This window comes from Seriola aureovittata, chromosome 19 (genome assembly GCF_021018895.1).
Source record: "Seriola aureovittata isolate HTS-2021-v1 ecotype China chromosome 19, ASM2101889v1, whole genome shotgun sequence".
Classification (NCBI taxonomy): Eukaryota; Metazoa; Chordata; class Actinopteri; order Carangiformes; family Carangidae; genus Seriola; species Seriola aureovittata.
In genome coordinates, this window is record NC_079382.1 from 14,902,600 (window position 1) to 14,925,015 (window position 22,416).

Sequence of the window (22,416 nt, forward strand, 5' to 3'; positions counted from 1 at the left end):
TCTCCCACTGACAAAATGGTTGTTTCAACATATTCAAGTCTCAAGTCTTAGATTACTCGCTGTTGTTTCTCCTCCTTGCACAAATCCTCTGGGTGGTTTTAATAGACAAATATTTGTTACAGAGGTGCTCGGCATCGACAGTGAGCCCTGCACAAAATCCACCCTGCAGGAAAAACGCTGCCACCTAAGCCTCCGTCAAAACCCAGGGAAAAATATGGACGTGGACCAGCAGATAGAGCGTCAGCGAGGAGACATTAAGAAGAGTTTGATCTCATTTATGCCCTCTCTGTTCTGTGGGTGATGAAATGAGGACGGTCTCGAGCTTGAGCGAGGTCAGTCCTCTCCTCTCCTCTCCTCTCTCCTCTCCTCTCCTCTCCTCTCCTCTGCACCATTAATCATGTCTGTACACACGAAAATGAGCTTAACCCTTCTTCTTGTGCAGTGCTCTACTTCCACTCAAGGACACCTTGCGATAGCAGGTATAAGTTGGATCTCTGTGCATGTTTTCCTCCTCTATTTACAGTTAATGGACACCCCTCAATCTTGATCCAACTTGATTTAGTGATGAAAACATACTCGATGGGGCTTCATCCTCCCTTATTAAGCCTGTCACTCTTCCCTGTGTAGCCTCATAACAATTAGCACTTCCATAAACCCTTTTGTCAAATGCTTAATAGAAAAAAAATGAAATTGAGGGACTTATCCTTACCCCCTTGAGTCTAACATAATTCCACTGACAACTAAACTATGCAAGGGAAGGCTGGGTATATAATATAATGTATATGCTTATGAAAAAGAGAGAGAAGGAAATAGAGAGAGAGAGCGAGAAGACGGTGAGAAAGAAAATAAAGACGCCGAGGGAGGGAAAGAAAGAGAGAAAGAGAAGTAGGTAAAGCATGAGTAAAGAAGAGAGAGGATGGGAAGAAGAAAATGAGCTTGGTTCCCTTTGTGGCACAGTGCCTCACCACTTAATCATCCCCTGGTCTATAAATAGGCCTTCACAGCCATGGAATATTGGGAGATTAATGGAAGAGAATGGAACGCCATAATGCTCTGAAGCTTCAACACTTCTGTTGTACTTCAGTGGTGCAGATTTCATTTTACTTCACCACCTCTGGCAGAATTTTTCCTCTTCAGTTTTATCATGAAAAAAAATAAATAAAAAAGTGAAGAGGGAAAGTTTAGCAGATTGCATCCAGTTTACTCCCTCCCTCCCTCCTCCTCGTCTCAATCTCTTCATATTTTGCCTACTTCAACACAGTCTTACTGGAAGACAGACATGCATATTTGAAGCTAAATAGCAGCAAAGTATATATATATATATATATATATATATATATAAGGGCAGAGAAATGATGCATTGCAAGCATTAGCAAAATCATCCAAAGAGCACAAGGTTTTCCCATAACAGACAGAAGAAAAGCTTTCGCCCCTCATTTTACATTCTGGGCAATGCACTGCAGTTTCTTTCCAGCACCTATCACAAGTGTTCATCTCCTGAGGAAACGTTGATGGTGTTGAGGTGCAGCAGGAATCACCTTGTATCTCCCCGCTCCCCTCCCTTTGTGTGTGTGTGTGTGTGTGTGTACGTGTGTGGCTATGTGTTTCTGCATGTGTGTGTATGTTCGAGGGTTTGCAGGAGATTGTGTGGGTGCAGGCTCACATCAGGAGCGTTTGACTTTGAGGGAAACATGGCAGAGGCGTGATTTAGGTCAGAGAGAAGTGAGTGAGGTTGTAAGGACACCAGACCTGCGCTGAAAGCTATCTCTGCTACAAAAAGGAAGAATGTTGGTTGAGAAAGAAGAGACAAAACACATGCAATTGCACATGTGCTTGTTAGTGTTGCCATGCATGTTTTGGGTATTTTTTTGGTACAAAAATTTAGATTCACTGACTTTTCCACATTTCCCACATTGCTGTTAAACAGCACTGCTATCCAGCACCTCCTACTGTCTGTATATCGTATCATTTCCCACCATCTGTTGAGAACACATATGTCTGCATTACTCACACCAAATCACAACTTCATGTAAGCCTGTGAGCCCATTAGTGCCGTCCTAATAAGCTGTGTAGAGTGGAAACTTAATCAGAAAAGAGATTTGCTGTTTTTCAGTATTTTTAATGCTGGTGATTTGTTTTCTACAGTCGTCATACAAGATAATGATTTCATAATAACTATAAAGAAAAGATCAACTGATAAACCACCTAATAAGCCATTTTTCCACCAAAGATAATTTGACATTTCATGGTAGGAAAAGCATAGATGTAAATAATAGAATTAACGTTGAACTCCATGTAGCTGATTTAGTTTCAGGGTCCTGGTGTCATTCATGCTGGCTCACCGTCACATTGGGCGACTTGAATGGATCAGAGCCGTCGTTAACGCTATTAGTAACACGAGTGCTTTTCCAACTATGACAAGTAAAAATGAAAACAAACCTAGTTCTACATATTTCTTCAATCAGGAACAGTAACAGAAGAATAGAAGAAAAGAAACATCAGAAAAAAATGAAAGTGATAAGAATTGGAACGTCTTCTCTCCCCATTCCTCTCAGCATTCTTCTGGATTTTTAACACTGCATGGGCATCCAAACCGAACTTTGTAGTCACGGCAGGTGCCATCGCTCTGGTCCTTTTTAAGGCACACAAATCCTTTAGTTGGACTGAAGCTGAAAAATAATTCCAAGCAGTTAATAAATTAGAAAAAAATTCAAACTGATTTTGTTTTTTCTTGTTTTAAAATGGGGCTCATTGCCATAACCCTTCATCATTTTATTCAAAAATAATTTTAAAATCATTATCTGGTTTGTAAAGGTACTGCTGCTAGGTTAAATAAAGATGAAATATATACTTATCTATTCTTATTTTGCTCTTAATGTGAGGGGTCAGTTCTTTTTTAAATGTGAAATATCTCAAATCTAATAATCAAATCACAAATAAGAAATAGCAATACACTGATACATTCATTCGTCTCTTCCTCCTCAGAACACACTGACCATATTTTCTCAGTGAAAGCAGTTAGCACAAGAATAAAGTAAGGCACAGCTAGGTTTAAAAGTTTCAGACATTATGTGCCTATTACCCAGTTTCCTCATGGGGCTCATTAAAATTTCATCTTATCTAATGTAAATGTGCATCTACAAAGTTCCCATTCTCTGTTTAAGCAGTAGCTCCAGGCAGTTTATCTTGATGACTTGGAAACTTTGGAAAAGAAGTGTTAATGTTGAGAAGTAGTGATTGATTGGTTAGGTAAATTACTAGTAAACTTTTATGTTCTTCCCCTATAAGGCAACTTACACATTGAAGGTCTCCCCTGTGTCGACGGCTGGGGTCAGTGTGTCAGTGGTGACAGCTTCGATGAACAGAGGGTTATCACAGATTTCATCTGGGTTTTCTTTCCTCAGGTTCTTCAAAAGCTCCCAGTCCCCGGTTCCACTGGGGTCGTCACGGTCATACCACTTGGTCCAGCACACTGCGGGAAGCAATAAAAGACAGACAGCATTACTCGTAGTAAACTGCAAATCTCAAAAGCACCATTCTAGATGAATGCTTATACACACGGACAATAAAAGAGAAGAGGGAAATCCACTTTGCATCAGCAGCTTAAAACTGCATGTGCTCACACAGTACCTCCTCCGCCACAGAAAGGGGGATGGCAGCTGAAACGAACACGATAATCATTGCATTTCTTCGAGGACTGGTCTGTCTTTCTGCAGATGAATCCTGTAGTTGTGTCCATTCTGACAAAAGAGACACGGAGTATAGTTACTAAAAATAATCCAATGGATGCATCCACTTTCTGTAAGTGCTTTTTTTTTAGGGATGGTAATATCAGTATCTCTAAAACCACCATGGGTTTGTGGATTTGAGTGAATTGCCTCAAATGTTAATCAGCCCAATACTTTATAACCAAATACCTGCTAACCTAAACTAATGACATTGCTATCAGTTTGTTTAGTGCTAATTAGTAAATGTTAGCATGCTACCACGCTGAAATAAGGTGGTGAAACCTTAAACCTGCGTTTTGTACCATTATCTCTCTGCGCATGTTAGCATGCTGATGTTAGCATTTAGCTCAAACCACTGCTGTGCCCAAATGCAGTGTCACAAAGTCTAGCATTTGCATGTTTTGCTTTATTAGTGTGTAGTATAAAACATATTAAATTATATACATTCAGTATCATAATTGCCAAATGACTAGACCGTCTCTAAATAGAAGAGAATTATGTCCAATTAACATCTGTGTATTGTACCACCTAACAATTGTTCAGATGAATAAATAGTTTGACATGACTGATCAATGTCAAAGAATAAAACATGAAAAGTGGAAAAACTGGAAATATTGTATGTTTGGTCTCACCAGGTCCACAAACACATACAGTGACAATAATACTGTAATATAACACTTTCAGTAGAATAAAATATGAATCCCTACATAAAACACATTTAAACTGTATCCATAGAGTACTTACTTATGAAACACATCCCCTGTTGAAGTCGCACTGAGCCCGGATAGAGTTGTGACCTCAATATCTACTGGGTTAGCGCAGATCTTTCCTGGGTTCTCACTGCGAAGATGGTTGAGAACTTCGAAGTCTCCACGTCCACCTGGGTCATCTCTGTCAAACCAGTCTGTCCAGCATCCTGGACCATGGTATGTAAATTGAGATAAATTATAACAACATGACATTAGAAACCTTTCTGTAATTGCACATATTGCAATTTCATCTAGATGAGTGTAAAATTTACAAAAAAAGATACTAAGACAGATGCAATGAAAATGTAAAAAGAAAAGGTGTAATCTTCTTACGAGTGTTGGTGGGATAGTTGCAGGGACGTTCTGAATTAAGTCAAAAATAGACAAACAGAAAAACAAATCAACAAATCAGACCTATACAAAGTGAACTGCTGAGTGGTTTAGTTTGTGCTGTAAATATCAGGATCGCAACTAATGGAAATCTGTAACTGGACAAATGAAAATTCTTACTTTGGTAACACCTTTCAAGAAAAAGAAAAACCTTGCAGCTTCAAAAAAAACACAGCAGTTCAAGTGCTACAGCACCTGATTCAATATTGACATTCATTCAGTTTTCACAACAGTCAGAGCATTGCTCTGCTGCAAACCGTTTCAGAGGTGTTTCCACACACATAGTATACTGCACACTGGGTGTGAATTTGATCACACTATCAATTTTTATCAAAATACAGTGAAGGCACTTACTGCTTTTAGAAAGAGCTGGTGATTTAGAGTCCTGCTGGTTGCTCTCTGGTAAAGGTAATCAGACAGATGTTATGTTTTGTGATGGTGACAGTGCTGAGAGATTGCAGTGTCATCAGTATTGTGCAAATGATCATGGTATTGCAGTTATGGATATGAACCTACCAAAAACCAATCCCGCAACAAGGGCAACAGTTAACTGTAATAGAAAATAGAAATTTAAAAGGTTGACAAACTGTAGGCTACATATACAGAAATTACCTAATGAATAGAAAAATGTAAAAAAAATGCATTTATGTTGAAAAACTGGAAATATGATACAAAGAGTTGCACATTACCAATTTGATCATGACTGCAGATAAAAGTGGAACTTCAAACTGTAAAATAAAAGAGAAAGAAACGACTAAGTTTTGCATTATCAAAATATGTTCTTAAAGGGTGTATGAAATAAAAATGAACAGTATGTACTGAGAAAAACAAATATAAAATGTAATTTTCCCCTGTTTTTTATATTGAAAAAATCAGAATTTTTAGTTGGAATATTTTCCAGATTCACAAAATGCCACTTTATGTAATAGCAAACTAAATTACAAGAATGTGTTTACAAGACATTACAAGACATGTGTTAGAGACTCACCCGAAGAACCTCTCAGCAGAACAGAATGACTGTGTGAACCTCTGCCTGGCTTGTTGCATCTCCCTGCCTAAATATATATACACCTTAACACACCTTAACACATCTTGACACACCTTAACACATCTTGACACACCTTAACACACCTTAACACACCTTAACACACCTTAACAGTGGAGATACGCGTTGATGAACACACCCAAAGAAATTCTAGAACAAGATATGTTTGGAAATAAAAAAGGTTTGAACAGGAAAATAATAGTTGGAGATGAGATGTACAGCTCCACAATTCTTCTACAGACACTTCATCCCTTGCATATCTGTTACAAACACACTAAGGGGATGCATACGTGTTAGTACACAATAGGTTGAAGGGACATATCCTGTTTCAAAATTCTGTGAGTGGCTCATTTCAGCTCCTTTACCATAAAACAAGCTCAACAGATAGTGTGGTCAACCAGATCATATCCCCTAAATCAGTAAAAACAGGTTAAAGGCCCCACATCCTCACAAATGTTTGAAGTGTCATTGAGCAAGATTTACACCAAGATAGATAGATAGTGGGCTAAAACAATGCAAAATCCCAAATCTTTCAGACTGAACACCATTCTCAGTTTCTGAAGCTGTGATGATAACGAACATTTACAACTGGAGCAGTTAGCACCTTCTTGTCCTTTACAGAACGGTGGGTGACAGCTGAAACTGCACAGCTGCAGTGAATGCCATAATCCAGACATAAATTTGGCTTCCTCTTGGCAGTTAAAAGCATCTGTCATGCTATCGCTGCAATTAAAAGAGCATGATCAGAGTGCAAGTCGCTGACAGGAGTAAGTACATAGCACCTACACTCTGCACCAGCAATTATTCTAGAACCTGTTTAGGTCTGGTGGTTATATAAGGAAGATCATTTGTCTCAATAGAACAGAACATTCCGATGCCCATTTGGGTACATGAAAGCTTCCTTTGTTTGAAATGGTAAACTGAATTTATTTTGTTGTTCTTCCTGTGTGGACCAACCCAGATTCCAACCCAGATTCATTTCAAACCAGTCAGTCCAGTCATGTCCAGTCAGTCCGAGAGCAAGAGTAAGGCTCCATCCACACCATCACACCTGAAAAAGTTCACTGGGTATTTGCATCCTGGTGACAACAGCTACTAGCAAAAATAATCAAGATCAGTGACGTTTATAATTTGTTATCCATTGCTACGTCCACACTACTACATTTTCATTTTAAAACGCATTTCTTATGGTACATTTTTACATCCCATCCACACTACTCCGATGTTTTCAAGCACTCAACCAGGGAGACTTTTGGAAACGCTACTGGCCCCATTTTAGATTGAAAACTCTGGGGTTGCGTTGTAGTCCGGACAAGTGAAAACGGAGACCTTTGGAAAAGATGATGCAGACACCCACAGTCGCTCCCTGATTGGGTCTTATCTGCCTCCAAGTGGTGAAAGCAATACGATAATGAAGTACAAGTGTTGCTGATCATGCTGTCTTTGCTAGCATCTGTTGTGCAGTTAAATTCTGCATTTTAACTCTGCAGCTGAAAATCTGCTTCCTGTTCACACTGGCTGACGTGTGCCCTGTGCAAGTGGCTGATAGGAGTGAGTACATAGCCCCTGCACTTGTGGTACTTAATATGTAGTACTTAAGAATTTAAAAACTATTTGATTTTCTAAAAACAATTAAATTCATTTGACAGTTAAGATATATATTGTGTTTTGTATCTTTTTTATAGTTCATAGTTTCGTTTGCATCTTGGTTATGCTGTTAAAGTTATTAGTTCAGGTAATATGTGACAGATTGTTGACAGATTCCAGGTTGATTCTGTATCGATGTATTAGTAATGCCTTAAGGCTCCAGTAGGGGGAAGTCGCGCTTCTCTCCCTCACTTAATACATACGAGTGAAGACGAGAGCCGTGTAATGGTTTCATCCCTCTTCCCTTGCTATTTTTCCTATTTTAAAGGCGCAACACACTCAGCACCAGTAATTATTTTAGAAACTGGTTAGGTCTTCTGGTTATATAGGGAAGATAATTTGTCTCATAAGAACAGAACATTCCGTTTGGGTTGGGTCTTATCTGCCTCCACTTCAGGTGATGAAAGCAATATGATAATGAAGTAGATACTTAATATCTTTTGCAACAAATCACCTGCAGTGTAGACAATCTGCTTCCTGTTTACACTGGTAACACATGCCCAGTGTATGTGTTTGTATGTATATGCTCATGTATGTGTTTTTAGGTGTGAGACTCTGGACGGACAGACATTTTAGATGAAAGCGTACTGGTGTGGACGTGGCCCACATTGCATTCACCACAGTTGAGGCTAATAAGACTCAGGGAGTGACCATGAGTGTCTATCTATGTCATTTGTAGCCCACTCGTGGGTGCGCTATACTCTAGGTTCGGAAGGAGCTAAGCAGTAGAGTACAATCACCATAAACACAAGAGGCATGAGTTTAGTTAACTGCAGCTTTAGTCTCTGTTCAGAATGCAGAACAACACAATTTTGACAAATATGAAAAATAACAAAATGACCCTTAAACATAAAATAAATTGTCCTTATGTGTGACTTAGTCACTCTTCAATTTCTTTCAATGTCTGATGATCAAAGTCAATGTTGTTTCGCTCAAAGTCAAGTTTAAGTCCAAATCAGGCTGAAACCTGATCTATCAGTCTGTTTAGTCAAAGAGCACTCCAAGTCTGCTGTGAGTTCGAGCTGTATCAGTCACGAGGACCGACACAATCCTACCACAAGTAGAAAGTAGATCCGCTGTTTCAGTGGAATCCTAGTTCTGAGTTCCTGGTATCAACTGGGTGGCTCGCCATCTACTGGAACCGTTGTACGACTCCTCCATAGGATTTCTCACTCAACCCAAAAACCTGACCGAGACACGAGGAATGGAAACTCAATTCAAAAGAACGGCACTCCTCCCGGTCCGCGGCTCTCGCAGTAGAACTGCTTCACTGTTTTCTAACTTTTATGACTTAGTTTTCACTGTTTTTATACTTTGTTGTACGGTCACAACACAGTAGTTTCTCTCAATATGTCAACTTGTCTCCCGCATCTCTCTCGTCTCTCTCGTCACAGCACCTCCCTTTTCTCATACACACACTCACTCACCCTGGGACCTTAGATGAGGCAGGTAAGGGGGGCCTGATTAGAAAATTAGGGAATTTTAACTAAATTATCACAACTATAATATTAAATTGCAGAAAATAAAATGTTAACTTAAAACTTAAATTAATAATTCAAATATTTATAGTTGTTATTAGTTTCTAAAATAATTCCTATTCTAACCCATTATTTCCAGCAGGGTTACACATTGTTTCCAAAAGCCTGCATTTCTGCCCATCCAGACTAAAACGCAGCGCCCAGAGTTTTCAAACTAAAACCGTTCCAGCAGCGTCTCCAAAAGTTGTGTAAAAGTAGTGTGGGTGCAGGCTCACATCAGGAGCGTTTGACTTTGAGGGAAACATGGCAGAGGCGTGATTTAGGTCAGAGAGAAGTGAGTGAGGTTGTAAGGACACCAGACCTGCGCTGAAAGCTATCTCTGCTACAAAAAGGAAGAATGTTGGTTGAGAAAGAAGAGACAAAACACATGCAATTGCACCTGTGCTTGTTAGTGTTGCCATGCATGTTTTGGGTATTTTTTTGGTACAAAAATTTAGATTCACTGACTTTTCCACATTTCCCACATTGCTGTTAAACAGCACTGCTATCCAGCACCTCCTACTGTCTGTATATCGTATCATTTCCCACCATCTGTTGAGAACACATATGTCTGCATTACTCACACCAAATCACAACTTCATGTAAGCCTGTGAGCCCATTAGTGCCGTCCTAATAAGCTGTGTAGAGTGGAAACTTAATCAGAAAAGAGATTTGCTGTTTTTCAGTATTTTTAATGCTGGTGATTTGTTTTCTACAGTCGTCATACAAGATAATGATTTCATAATAACTATAAAGAAAAGATCAACTGATAAACCACCTAATAAGCCATTTTTCCACCAAAGATAATTTGACATTTCATGGTAGGAAAAGGATAGATGTAAATAATAGAATTAACGTTGAACTCCATGTAGCTGATTTAGTTTCAGGGTCCTGGTGTCATTCATGCTGGCTCACCGTCACATTGGGCGACTTGAATGGATCAGAGCCGTCGTTAACGCTATTAGTAACACGAGTGCTTTTCCAACTATGACAAGTAAAAATGAAAACAAACCTAGTTCTACATATTTCTTCAATCAGGAACAGTAACAGAAGAATAGAAGAAAAGAAACATCAGAAAAAAATGAAAGTGATAAGAATTGGAACGTCTTCTCTCCCCATTCCTCTCAGCATTCTTCTGGATTTTTAACACTGCATGGGCATCCAAACCGAACTTTGTAGTCACGGCAGGTGCCATCGCTCTGGTCCTTTTTAAGGCACACAAATCCTTTAGTTGGACTGAAGCTGAAAAATAATTCCAAGCAGTTAATAAATTAGAAAAAAATTCAAACTGATTTTGTTTTTTCTTGTTTTAAAATGGGGCTCATTGCCATAACCCTTCATCATTTTATTCAAAAATAATTTTAAAATCATTATCTGGTTTGTAAAGGTACTGCTGCTAGGTTAAATAAAGATGAAATATATACTTATCTATTCTTATTTTGCTCTTAATGTGAGGGGTCAGTTCTTTTTTAAATGTGAAATATCTCAAATCTAATAATCAAATCACAAATAAGAAATAGCAATACACTGATACATTCATTCGTCTCTTCCTCCTCAGAACACACTGACCATATTTTCTCAGTGAAAGCAGTTAGCACAAGAATAAAGTAAGGCACAGCTAGGTTTAAAAGTTTCAGACATTATGTGCCTATTACCCAGTTTCCTCATGGGGCTCATTCAGATTTCATCTTATCTAATGTAAATGTGCATCTACAAAGTTCCCATTCTCTGTTTAAGCAGTAGCTCCAGGCAGTTTATCTTGATGACTTGGAAACTTTGGAAAAGAAGTGTTAATGTTGAGAAGTAGTGATTGATTGGTTAGGTAAATTACTAGTAAACTTTTATGTTCTTCCCCTATAAGGCAACTTACACATTGAAGGTCTCCCCTGTGTCGACGGCTGGGGTCAGTGTGTCAGTGGTGACAGCTTCGATGAACAGAGGGTTATCACAGATTTCATCTGGGTTTTCTTTCCTCAGGTTCTTCAAAAGCTCCCAGTCCCCGGTTCCACTGGGGTCGTCACGGTCATACCACTTGGTCCAGCACACTGCGGGAAGCAATAAAAGACAGACAGCATTACTCGTAGTAAACTGCAAATCTCAAAAGCACCATTCTAGATGAATGCTTATACACACGGACAATAAAAGAGAAGAGGGAAATCCACTTTGCATCAGCAGCTTAAAACTGCATGTGCTCACACAGTACCTCCTCCGCCACAGAAAGGGGGATGGCAGCTGAAACGAACACGATAATCATTGCATTTCTTCGAGGACTGGTCTGTCTTTCTGCAGATGAATCCTGTAGTTGTGTCCATTCTGACAAAAGAGACACGGAGTATAGTTACTAAAAATAATCCAATGGATGCATCCACTTTCTGTAAGTGCTTTTTTTTTAGGGATGGTAATATCAGTATCTCTAAAACCACCATGGGTTTGTGGATTTGAGTGAATTGCCTCAAATGTTAATCAGCCCAATACTTTATAACCAAATACCTGCTAACCTAAACTAATGACATTGCTATCAGTTTGTTTAGTGCTAATTAGTAAATGTTAGCATGCTACCACGCTGAAATAAGGTGGTGAAACCTTAAACCTGCGTTTTGTACCATTATCTCTCTGCGCATGTTAGCATGCTGATGTTAGCATTTAGCTCAAACCACTGCTGTGCCCAAATGCAGTGTCACAAAGTCTAGCATTTGCATGTTTTGCTTTATTAGTGTGTAGTATAAAACATATTAAATTATATACATTCAGTATCATAATTGCCAAATGACTAGACCGTCTCTAAATAGAAGAGAATTATGTCCAATTAACATCTGTGTATTGTACCACCTAACAATTGTTCAGATGAATAAATAGTTTGACATGACTGATCAATGTCAAAGAATAAAACATGAAAAGTGGAAAAACTGGAAATATTGTATGTTTGGTCTCACCAGGTCCACAAACACATACAGTGACAATAATACTGTAATATAACACTTTCAGTAGAATAAAATATGAATCCCTACATAAAACACATTTAAACTGTATCCATAGAGTACTTACTTATGAAACACATCCCCTGTTGAAGTCGCACTGAGCCCGGATAGAGTTGTGACCTCAATATCTACTGGGTTAGCGCAGATCTTTCCTGGGTTCTCACTGCGAAGATGGTTGAGAACTTCGAAGTCTCCACGTCCACCTGGGTCATCTCTGTCAAACCAGTCTGTCCAGCATCCTGGACCATGGTATGTAAATTGAGATAAATTATAACAACATGACTTTAGAAACCTTTCTGTAATTGCACATATTGCAATTTCATCTAGATGAGTGTAAAATTTACAAAAAAAGATACTAAGACAGATGCAATGAAAATGTAAAAAGAAAAGGTGTAATCTTCTTACGAGTGTTGGTGGGATAGTTGCAGGGACGTTCTGAATTAAGTCAAAAATAGACAAACAGAAAAACAAATCAACAAATCAGACCTATACAAAGTGAACTGCTGAGTGGTTTAGTTTGTGCTGTAAATATCAGGATCGCAACTAATGGAAACAAATGAAAATTCTTACTTTGGTAACACCTTTCAAGAAAAAGAAAAACCTTGCAGCTTCAAAAAAAACACAGCAGTTCAAGTGCTACAGCACCTGATTCAATATTGACATTCATTCAGTTTTCACAACAGTCAGAGCATTGCTCTGCTGCAAACCGTTTCAGAGGTGTTTCCACACACATAGTATACTGCACACTGGGTGTGAATTTGATCACACTATCAATTTTTATCAAAATACAGTGAAGGCACTTACTGCTTTTAGAAAGAGCTGGTGATTTAGAGTCCTGCTGGTTGCTCTCTGGTAAAGGTAATCAGACAGATGTTATGTTTTGTGATGGTGACAGTGCTGAGAGATTGCAGTGTCATCAGTATTGTGCAAATGATCATGGTATTGCAGTTATGGATATGAACCTACCAAAAACCAATCCCGCAACAAGGGCAACAGTTAACTGTAATAGAAAATAGAAATTTAAAATGTTGACAAACTGTAGGCTACATATACAGAAATTACCTAATGAATAGAAAAATGTAAAAAAAATGCATTTATGTTGAAAAACTGGAAATATGATACAAAGAGTTGCACATTACCAATTTGATCATGACTGCAGATAAAAGTGGAACTTCAAATTGTAAAATAAAAGAGAAAGAAACGACTAATTTTTGCATTATCAAAATATGTTCTTAAAGGGTGTATGAAATAAAAATGAACAGTATGTACTGAGAAAAACAAATATAAAATGTAATTTTCCCCTGTTTTTTATATTGAAAAAATCAGAATTTTTAGTTGGAATATTTTCCAGATTCACAAAATGCCACTTTATGTAATAGCAAACTAAATTACAAGAATATGTTTACAAGACATTACAAGACATGTGTTAGAGACTCACCCGAAGAACCTCTCAGCAGAACAGAATGACTGTGTGAACCTCTGCCTGGCTTGTTGCATCTCCCTGCCTAAATATATATACACCTTAACACACCTTAACAGTGGAGATACGCGTTGATGAACACACCCAAAGAAATTCTAGAACAAGATATGTTTGGAAATAAAAAAGGTTTGAACAGGAAAATAATAGTTGGAGATGAGATGTACAGCTCCACAATTCTTCTACAGACACTTCATCCCTTGCATATCTGTTACAAACACACTAAGGGGATGCATACGTGTTAGTACACAATAGGTTGAAGGGACATATCCTGTTTCAAAATTCTGTGAGTGGCTCATTTCAGCTCCTTTACCATAAAACAAGCTCAACAGATAGTGTGGTCAACCAGATCATATCCCCTAAATCAGTAAAAACAGGTTAAAGGCCCCACATCCTCACAAATGTTTGAAGTGTCATTGAGCAAGATTTACACCAAGATAGATAGATAGATAGTGGGCTAAAACAATGCAAAATCCCAAATCTTTCAGACTGAACACCATTCTCAGTTTCTGAAGCTGTGATGATAACGAACATTTACAACTGGAGCAGTTAGCACCTTCTTGTCCTTTACAGAACGGTGGGTGACAGCTGAAACTGCACAGCTGCAGTGAATGCCATAATCCAGACATAAATTTGGCTTCCTCTTGGCAGTTAAAAGCATCTGTCATGCTATCGCTGCAATTAAAAGAGCATGATCAGAGTGCAAGTCGCTGACAGGAGTAAGTACATAGCACCTACACTCTGCACCAGCAATTATTCTAGAACCTGTTTAGGTCTGGTGGTTATATAAGGAAGATCATTTGTCTCAATAGAACAGAACATTCCGATGCCCATTTGGGTACATGAAAGCTTCCTTTGTTTGAAATGGTAAACTGAATTTATTTTGTTGTTCTTCCTGTGTGGACCAACCCAGATTCCAACCCAGATTCATTTCAAACCAGTCAGTCCAGTCATGTCCAGTCAGTCCGAGAGCAAGAGTAAGGCTCCATCCACACCATCACACCTGAAAAAGTTCACTGGGTATTTGCATCCTGGTGACAACAGCTACTAGCAAAAATAATCAAGATCAGTGACGTTTATAATTTGTTATCCATTGCTACGTCCACACTACTACATTTTCATTTTAAAACGCATTTCTTATGGTACATTTTTACATCCCATCCACACTACTCCGATGTTTTCAAGCACTCAACCAGGGAGACTTTTGGAAACGCTACTGGCCCCATTTTAGATTGAAAACTCTGGGGTTGCGTTGTAGTCCGGACAAGTGAAAACAGAGACCTTTGGAAAAGATGATGCAGACACCCACAGTCGCTCCCTGATTGGGTCTTATCTGCCTCCAAGTGGTGAAAGCAATACGATAATGAAGTACAAGTGTTGCTGATCATGCTGTCTTTGCTAGCATCTGTTGTGCAGTTAAATTCTGCATTTTAACTCTGCAGCTGAAAATCTGCTTCCTGTTCACTCTGGCTGACGTGTGCCCTGTGCAAGTGGCTGATAGGAGTGAGTACATAGCCCCTGCACTTGTGGTACTTAATATGTAGTACTTAAGAATTTAAAAACTATTTGATTTTCTAAAAACAATTAAATTCATTTGACAGTTAAGATATATATTGTGTTTTGTATTTTTTTTATAGTTCATAGTTTTGTTTGCATCTTGGTTATGCTGTAAGCAATATGATAATGAAGTAGATACTTAATATCTTTTGCAACAAACGTACGTAGATGAAAACGTACTGGTGTGGACGTGGCCCACATTGCATTCACCACAGTTGAGGCTAATAAGACTAAGGGAGTGACCATGAGTGTCTATCTATGTCATTGTTTCCAAAAGCCTGCAGTTCTGTCCATCCAGACTAAAACGCAACGCCCGGAGTTTTCAAACTAAAAACGTTCCAGCAGCGTCTCCAAAAGTTGTGTAAAAGTAGTGTGGGTGCCAGGCGTAAATATGGCAAAATAGATTGTAAAACTAAAAGGTAGTAGTGTGGACATAGCCTGAGTGAACCAAACCTGGAAAGCAGATGTAAAACCAAAACAGTGATTTTTAGACAGTAATAAACTCCATATAGCTGAGGGAAACTGAATAGTCAAATAATAATTCCATGTGGATGAGCAACACCTTTCACATTAAAGAAGTTAATTTCTATCACTGTTAATGTACTGTAAAAATTTTGATTAAAGAAGCTTTAAAACTCTAATTACTCTCAGAATCTCTCACTCACAAATAATTAGCAAATGACCCGCAAATGACTGAGGCATCACAGAAAAAGTAAGAGAATCTTGTTCTCTCATTTATCTAAATAAAAACAAAAGTTAAGCTGTAAAAATTCTAAAAGGAAGAGGAAAAATGTGTAAAATCGATAAAAAGGCTTTACATGCCAGGGACTGTATTCTCTAGAAAGTTGATGTACTGTGAAAACAAAGTAAAACAATTTTTCAAAAAACACAGTTAATCTCTCATTATGTGATGCATCGTGTCAAAAAGGTTTCTTTTAGAGCCCCAGAACTCTTTGGGTTCCCGCCTTCTCGTCTGTTTTTTCTTCCAATCCTGATTAGTACATGGACTCGTTGTTGTTACACATACAAGAGTAGAGTATGGTTGCCCCTTTTTCAGTGTCCATCGCCTGCAGTGGTCATGTGTGCGCTAATTAATTGCCCTTTGAGAAGAATGGCTACCTCCTTCTGTTCAATAGCAGCTGGGGATAGTCTCTGTCTGTTCATACATCAGCATTAAACTTTGTCATCTGAAGGGGCTGGTGTAATATTTTACACTAAATTGTGCTTTGGACTGGATGCCAAAGTACAAATGACAGCATGGTGTAGACTCATTTATCATCCCCCCCCCCCCTCAACATACACACACCTCCCTCTATCTCTCTACCCCCACGCCCCCCATTCTCTCCCCTCTTTCTCTCTCGCTCTGTCCCCGTCTCCATGGAAATCATTGGTGCCTCCATCCTCCTGTGGTGAGGGAGCTGACTGCAGACTCTCTGTTGACCATCAGCCCCATTTACACGGACAGAGCTCTGAGAAAACGCAATTTTTAGGTGGCATCTTCAATACATACACACGCTTATTTTCTCCTCACTACATTTATTTCATAGCACCAAAGACGCAGATGTCCTCCACTATCATTATGCAAGTCTGATGCTCAGGGGCAATTAATGCAGGGAGCAGTGTGATGGTGAATATGATGCAGTTATCAGTAAGCGTGTGGAGGTCGGGTGATGAATGAGTGTATACCTTAGTAGTCAACACTGATTTGTACAAGGGCACTGACAAGAAACAATCTTCATCTTGATCCTAATGACTGAGATAATTGTAAGTAATTGAGGGGAAAAAAAACTAATTTGGTTTTTGTTTTCTTTGTGCTACATTACACTCTGCTTACTATAATTCAGTCGTCTTGCAGCGGTTTTTAAGTAAAAGTCCTTGCCAGATAATGATCTATAATCTCACCTTTATAAGCTTTATTGTCACTGATGCAATCAGGCTGTATTGTCACGCAGCAGTTAAAATAGTTACCCCTATTGATGGTTTGAAGGTATATTTATTCAAGAAGATGAAGTGTTAGGGATAGTTCAGCCAAAGTACGTCATGGAAAATTGACAGGCATGCTGTCAGCACTTTGCATATGAACAATTTCTTTTGTTCTAATGGAAATTTTAAAGAAAAGTTTGTGGATTAATCAGATCAATATGGGCATTGTTTCTGAAAAAAACGAATAAGTTGTTAACAAATGCTTAAATTTAAAACTTGTACTAACTGATGTTTCTTTCTTTATTTATTTATTTGGCTATTTGGGGGCAGTGGAAACAAACTGTGAACATTAACACCTTTTAAGGTGGCAAGTTTGTTAGCAAAAGGTGCCTTTTCACACATCCAGCAGACTTGGGGCAACATTAGCATTCATTTACAGTTGTGCTTCAGGTCACCTGGACAATAGAAGTCCAACATTCGGTCTCCTTCCAGGTCTACGTTGCTCTCCACCAAATCCTGAGGGAAATATCTGGCTCTTTAGTTGCTCAATGCTCCCCTATGTCTGGCTGGTTGCTAACTCTGTCTTGGTGCTGAGCAGGCAGCATACAATGGGTTTTTAAAACTTTCTTTTTTCTTTTTTCTTTTTTTTTTTTGCTGAAAACAGCTGCCTGTTGCAGCTGAAAGCGGCACTAATGAGAGCAATGCACCAACACATTAAGGTTGAGGGCCTGAAACCAAAACCATAAGCAGAAAGTTTGCTATACAACTCCAAAGAGCTGAGGGAAGACACTTGTCTGTGGGTTTGTCTCAATGAGTGACATCCTTCACATTGATATGAAGATATTGATTATACCTGCTTTAAATGTATATGTATGTGTAATGTATAATTTATGCACCACAAACAATATTCCATTCCACCTTCAAATTCCACCTTCATTGTAAAAACAGAAATGTCAAAGACATTTAAAAAAAAATATTTTTAAATACAGCATGCAACATAAAATGTGTGAATATATAAAGTGTCATATAACAGGAGCTAATAGGTTATAATTATATAATAGAATCATTGTGCTTTATGCGTTTTATCTGCTGCCTTTAATCTACTGTATAACCTATATCTTATTTCTCATTTAAAGTGTCAACTCAACTGCTAACCCTGAACTAACGGCTTAGAAAAGTACCAGCCCTAACCGCACTTTGACAAATGTATTCACTGCAGAGGTCCAAACCTCAGGCTCCCCATTAGAATAAAAGTAAAAGCACACACAGACATACGCAGCACACCTCTGTATTTATATATTTATTACTGAACATTGCAGCTTCCTCGTTGCTAAAAGCAGCAGGAAGGTACAAAGCCGTTCGTAATAGCTAATACGTGAAATGTTGCTCGTACACAATATGCACAAAAACTACTATGGTATAACTGCTGTATGTTATAAAACGCATCTTTGACCTTTCAATGCTCCGCACTCACCTCTAATGAAAGTGGCTAAACTGGCTGTTTAGGAGGTCATAAACTTAACCATAGCATTAGCGAACCACTTATACAATTGGCAGGCACTATTGCTGCAGTCACTTACTGACAGTACAAAGGGTACATTTGAGATAGGGTTAGTAATATGTGTTGATTTGGACTGGTTTGTTTTCCCATGAGTAATCTTGCTTGTAATTACTTGTGACAGTGTTCCTGGATGTTAGCCATAATCATCATGATCATTGAAGCTATTTATAAATAAAAAGAACCTCATGTTATATTCACAGCATTATGTTGGTTTGAGAGTTTAAATGTTATTATAATCAACAAATTGAATTTAAAGCTAAAGATCAAAGTGTCGTAATGAAAGCCCCTGTGCCCGTATCTGGTCAGACGTGCCAGTGACGATAGCCAAAAACTGAAAAGTCTATTTTCTCTGCATACACATTACATCCTTTGAGAGGAGCTTTGTCTTCACTATCCAGCTGTTAAAATTCCATGCAGTAGAAAGTGGCCCGAGGATAATTATGTAAAGTAGAGGTAAGAAGATGAAAATGTGCTAAGGGTTTAATTATCACTGGAAATGAACTTCACGTTGCATAAAGGCAAGAAAGACAAGGCACTTATGAGACACACATTTGATAATGCGCCTTTTAAATGCAGCTCCCTGTGTCTGGCACATCTTGAGGTCGCACAAAATGTTCATCCGCTGATATGTTGTTGCTTATTTATTGGTATTGCTTATTAGTGTGTGCAAGCAAGAGGTCGGCGAGACACGGGCTTGATTCAGATTGTTAGCAGAAACGACAGCAATCGTATTCCAATTTGGAGAATAGTGTTTTGTGATCATTTGCACATTATTGTTAAAATGTATTTTTATGTTTGCTGCACATGCAAATTGGGACTGCAGTAAATATCTGTTACATGAACATACAGTGGGGGGTCGTTTTTATTGATGCACACGTTTATTCCAAGAGAATTCATGCCATAAAATATGCATGTGTGTATTTTCAGGATGAGGAGTGGTTGAGTGTGTGAGGACTCATTGATATTTTTCTCAGGCCAGCAAAAAATCCTTCTAGACCCCCCGGTGACACGCTCTTTAAAACATGCTGTATACACACACATGCGTGCACTTACAAGAACACACACACTCACACACATACACACACACACACACACACACACACACACACACACACACACACACACACACACACATTTAGACACACAAACCTTTTATTGCTCTTAACTGCACCTCTGTGTGAAGTGCGTCTGTCAGTATAGTGCTCTTATACGTCATCATTCGTCTTGCATCCTGACAACCATTCAATCAAACACTGGCCTCCGGGATTGAGCCAGAACCCTTCTCCACGGGGATGACTGTTACCATGGTAACTGTGGAGGTGTGCGACCCACCACCAAGCTGGAGAATGCAGTGTTTTGTTGTGTTTTTTTTTCACTGTGAAAACATCAACTTTGTGTTAGTTTATCTGTCTCTCCCTGTTTCTTTCTTTCTGTTTTTTCCCCCTGTGGAGGAGTATCTACTTCTGACACGCACACACACACCCACACACACACACACACACACAAACACACACACACTTACAATTCTGGGGCTTGTGGGTAATCGTGATGTGTCACAGGTGTGTCAGAGAACAAGGTTTCTCCCATCAGGTGTCAGCCTGGAAAATCTCCACACTAGTTATCCAGCAAAGGCTGCAGAACCTGCCGCAGCAGCATATCCATATGGAGCTGTCCAACATGGACATGCAAAATACAAACTGTACTTTAAATATAACTGAGTAAAGACGCATAAGACAGAGTGCACACGCTTTTAAAAAATGTGATTATAAGGTAGAGTAAGTCTGAACCATGGGTGATTTGAGTGTTTGACTGTGATTGTACAGCCATGGGGCGTTGTGTGGCGTAGTGGTCTAAGCAGGCGCCCCATGTGTAGAGGCTACAGTCCTCGCTGCAGTTGGCCCCGGTTCAAGTCCCGCATCGGACGGCCTTTACTGCATGTCGTTTCCCCTCTCTCTGCCTCCCCATTTCCTGTCTCTCTCCACTATCCTGTCCAATAAAGGCACAAAAGCCCAAAAAAATATACTTAAAAAAAAAAAAAAAAAAAAAAAAAAAAGATTGTACAGCCATGCAGCTTTTAGAGGTTGTACGTGGTGCGGTTATGTTATGTTATGTGCAGTAAGCAGGAGTTTACCATGTTCACCATCTAAATTTAGCATGTTAGCATGCTAATTAGCTCTAATCACATTGTGCAGCTGACGCTGACGGTTTTGCAGGTGTGGTCATAAATGAAAGTTAAAAAAAAAGGAAATTTTTAAATTTTGACCTCATGATAGCGATAGGTGAACAGTCACAGGAGTTTTATAAAAATGTATCCTGAGGCGGACATGAATCTGTGCCAAATATCATAGCAATCCATCCAACAGTTGTTGAGACATTTCACTCAAACCCACAAATGTCAGCTTCATGGTGGCAAAAGAGGAAAAGTCAAGAGATCATCAAAATCATAAGGATTTATCCTCTGGGAACCATGAATGTCTGTAGATGATTTTAATAGTTGTTGAGATATTTCAGGACAGAAGTCATCGGCCAACCGACCAGCCGACATTGTATAGACCAATGCTGGAAAAAATAAAAATTAAAATATAAGCTATGAAATGAATTCAAATAAAAATAACTTTTCAAAAAAATGTTTATGCTAATACTATAATAATTCTTTCAAAGTTGCATTCAGTGATGGATTGCATGTCTGAGACTCCTCCCCAGTGCTGTAGTCTGAATCTCTGCTGCCCCACAGCAGAAATCATGCAGCATATCTTACATGGAGCCTACTTGCTATTTTCACTTGACATCCTCTTCTCTCTGTGAGTAATTAAAGAGAGGGTTTGGGCACAGACAGTGACAGGAGGTCCGCTGAGATAGCCAGTGGTCTAATTAGAACCGCTGTATCTCCATTCTCCTTTAAAAACACTAGTCACCTCTGCTTTTACACCAGCTGTGATTTCAGCATCCTACTGCAAAATGGGTGTTTAATGAAACCCTCTTTTGCTGCAGGAGTTTTACGGGTGCTGAACAGCAAACAAAACAACACTCAGGAGAATTAAGGTGTTTTTTTCACTTCAGTGTTATGTCTGAAATTATGATTAATCACCTTGGAAGAGGAGACTTGTAGCAAACAAGCTGCGCCTCACTCTCAACTCACAGACAGTGAAAAAGAAATGTGGAACAACATATGGTCACTGCTCGCATGGATGCTGGTTCATCACTTTGTGATGTTTCATGTGGTATGTAACTGATAAAATATTAACGAGGGAGAATATTTATGCATGTGTTTTCATTTTTACCCGACAGGCTTGTGTTGTCAAGGAAGTGCTCTGAACTGAGTCATTACGCTGGAGGATCATGTTTATTCAGCTTGCCTCTGTATTATTTCTCATTCACAGCCCCTACAGTGCCTATGCTTGTTCACGTTCAACGGCTTTACAGTCAACTGCCAATCTGTACTCCGTTGTGCGGGGCTTGCTTGCTGACAAATGGCCCGGAGGAGAGGTCCAAGGAGAGTCCTGTCAGAGGCAGTCAGCCCTGTGATGCTGCAGCAATCTGAGGAGCTATGGGGGGGAGGGAGAGTAAGAGACTCGGAAGAATATATATGTTCATGGAGCCTTAAAAAGTTCTTAAAAAGGCACATCCATAGCTTCAGTCTCTGAGACAGACGTTCAATCAATCTATGTCAAAATGTCCTTCAACAAGATGCTGACAGAAGATGTATCTGAAAATGATTTGCAAAAAAAAAAAAAAAAAACTGATAGAAATCCTAATGGATACAGGCAATCAACATACAGCACTACAACAAGAGGAAAAGATACAGTATTATCAGTGACTGCCATAACTCATGGTGGGCCTGCTT

General features: G+C 39.0%; 2 protein-coding genes across 2 annotated transcripts; both read right to left on the reverse strand.

Annotated features, from left to right (window-relative positions):
• Positions 1-1,881: 1,881 nt before the first annotated feature.
• LOC130187851 (cartilage intermediate layer protein 2-like) lies at positions 1,882-6,352 on the reverse strand. Its single transcript, XM_056405777.1, has 9 exons — positions 5,856-6,352; positions 5,557-5,595; positions 5,384-5,417; positions 5,222-5,266; positions 4,811-4,840; positions 4,473-4,644; positions 3,631-3,740; positions 3,298-3,472; positions 1,882-2,669 (listed from the first exon to the last, which is right to left on the reverse strand). Exons 2-9 carry the CDS (start codon positions 5,566-5,568, stop codon positions 2,552-2,554), a joined length of 696 nt encoding a protein of 231 aa, XP_056261752.1. The 5' UTR covers positions 5,569-5,595; positions 5,856-6,352; the 3' UTR covers positions 1,882-2,551.
• A 3,178-nt stretch (positions 6,353-9,530) lies between these two features.
• LOC130160758 (cartilage intermediate layer protein 2-like) lies at positions 9,531-19,878 on the reverse strand. The gene is made up of 8 exons (XM_056363455.1): positions 19,825-19,878; positions 13,021-13,054; positions 12,859-12,903; positions 12,460-12,489; positions 12,122-12,293; positions 11,280-11,389; positions 10,947-11,121; positions 9,531-10,318 (listed from the first exon to the last, which is right to left on the reverse strand). Exons 1-8 carry the CDS (start codon positions 19,876-19,878, stop codon positions 10,201-10,203), a joined length of 738 nt encoding a protein of 245 aa, XP_056219430.1. The 3' UTR covers positions 9,531-10,200.
• Positions 19,879-22,416: the final 2,538 nt, after the last annotated feature.

Coding starts and splice junctions, on each gene's coding strand:
- LOC130187851 (XM_056405777.1), bottom strand. Junction 5,267..5,383: donor TGTTGCGGGATTGGTTTTTG/GTAGGTTCATAT, acceptor TACCTTTACCAG/AGAGCAACCAGCAGGACTCT. Junction 4,645..4,810: donor CAACTATCCCACCAACACTC/GTAAGAAGATTA, acceptor ACCATGGTCCAG/GATGCTGGACAGACTGGTTT.
- LOC130160758 (XM_056363455.1), bottom strand. CDS start 19,878: ATGGTAACAGTCATCCCCGTGGAGAAGGGTTCTGGCTCAATCCCGGAG. Junction 13,055..19,824: donor GCTCAATCCCGGAGGCCAGT/GTTTGATTGAAT, acceptor TTTCTATTACAG/TTAACTGTTGCCCTTGTTGC. Junction 12,904..13,020: donor TGTTGCGGGATTGGTTTTTG/GTAGGTTCATAT, acceptor TACCTTTACCAG/AGAGCAACCAGCAGGACTCT.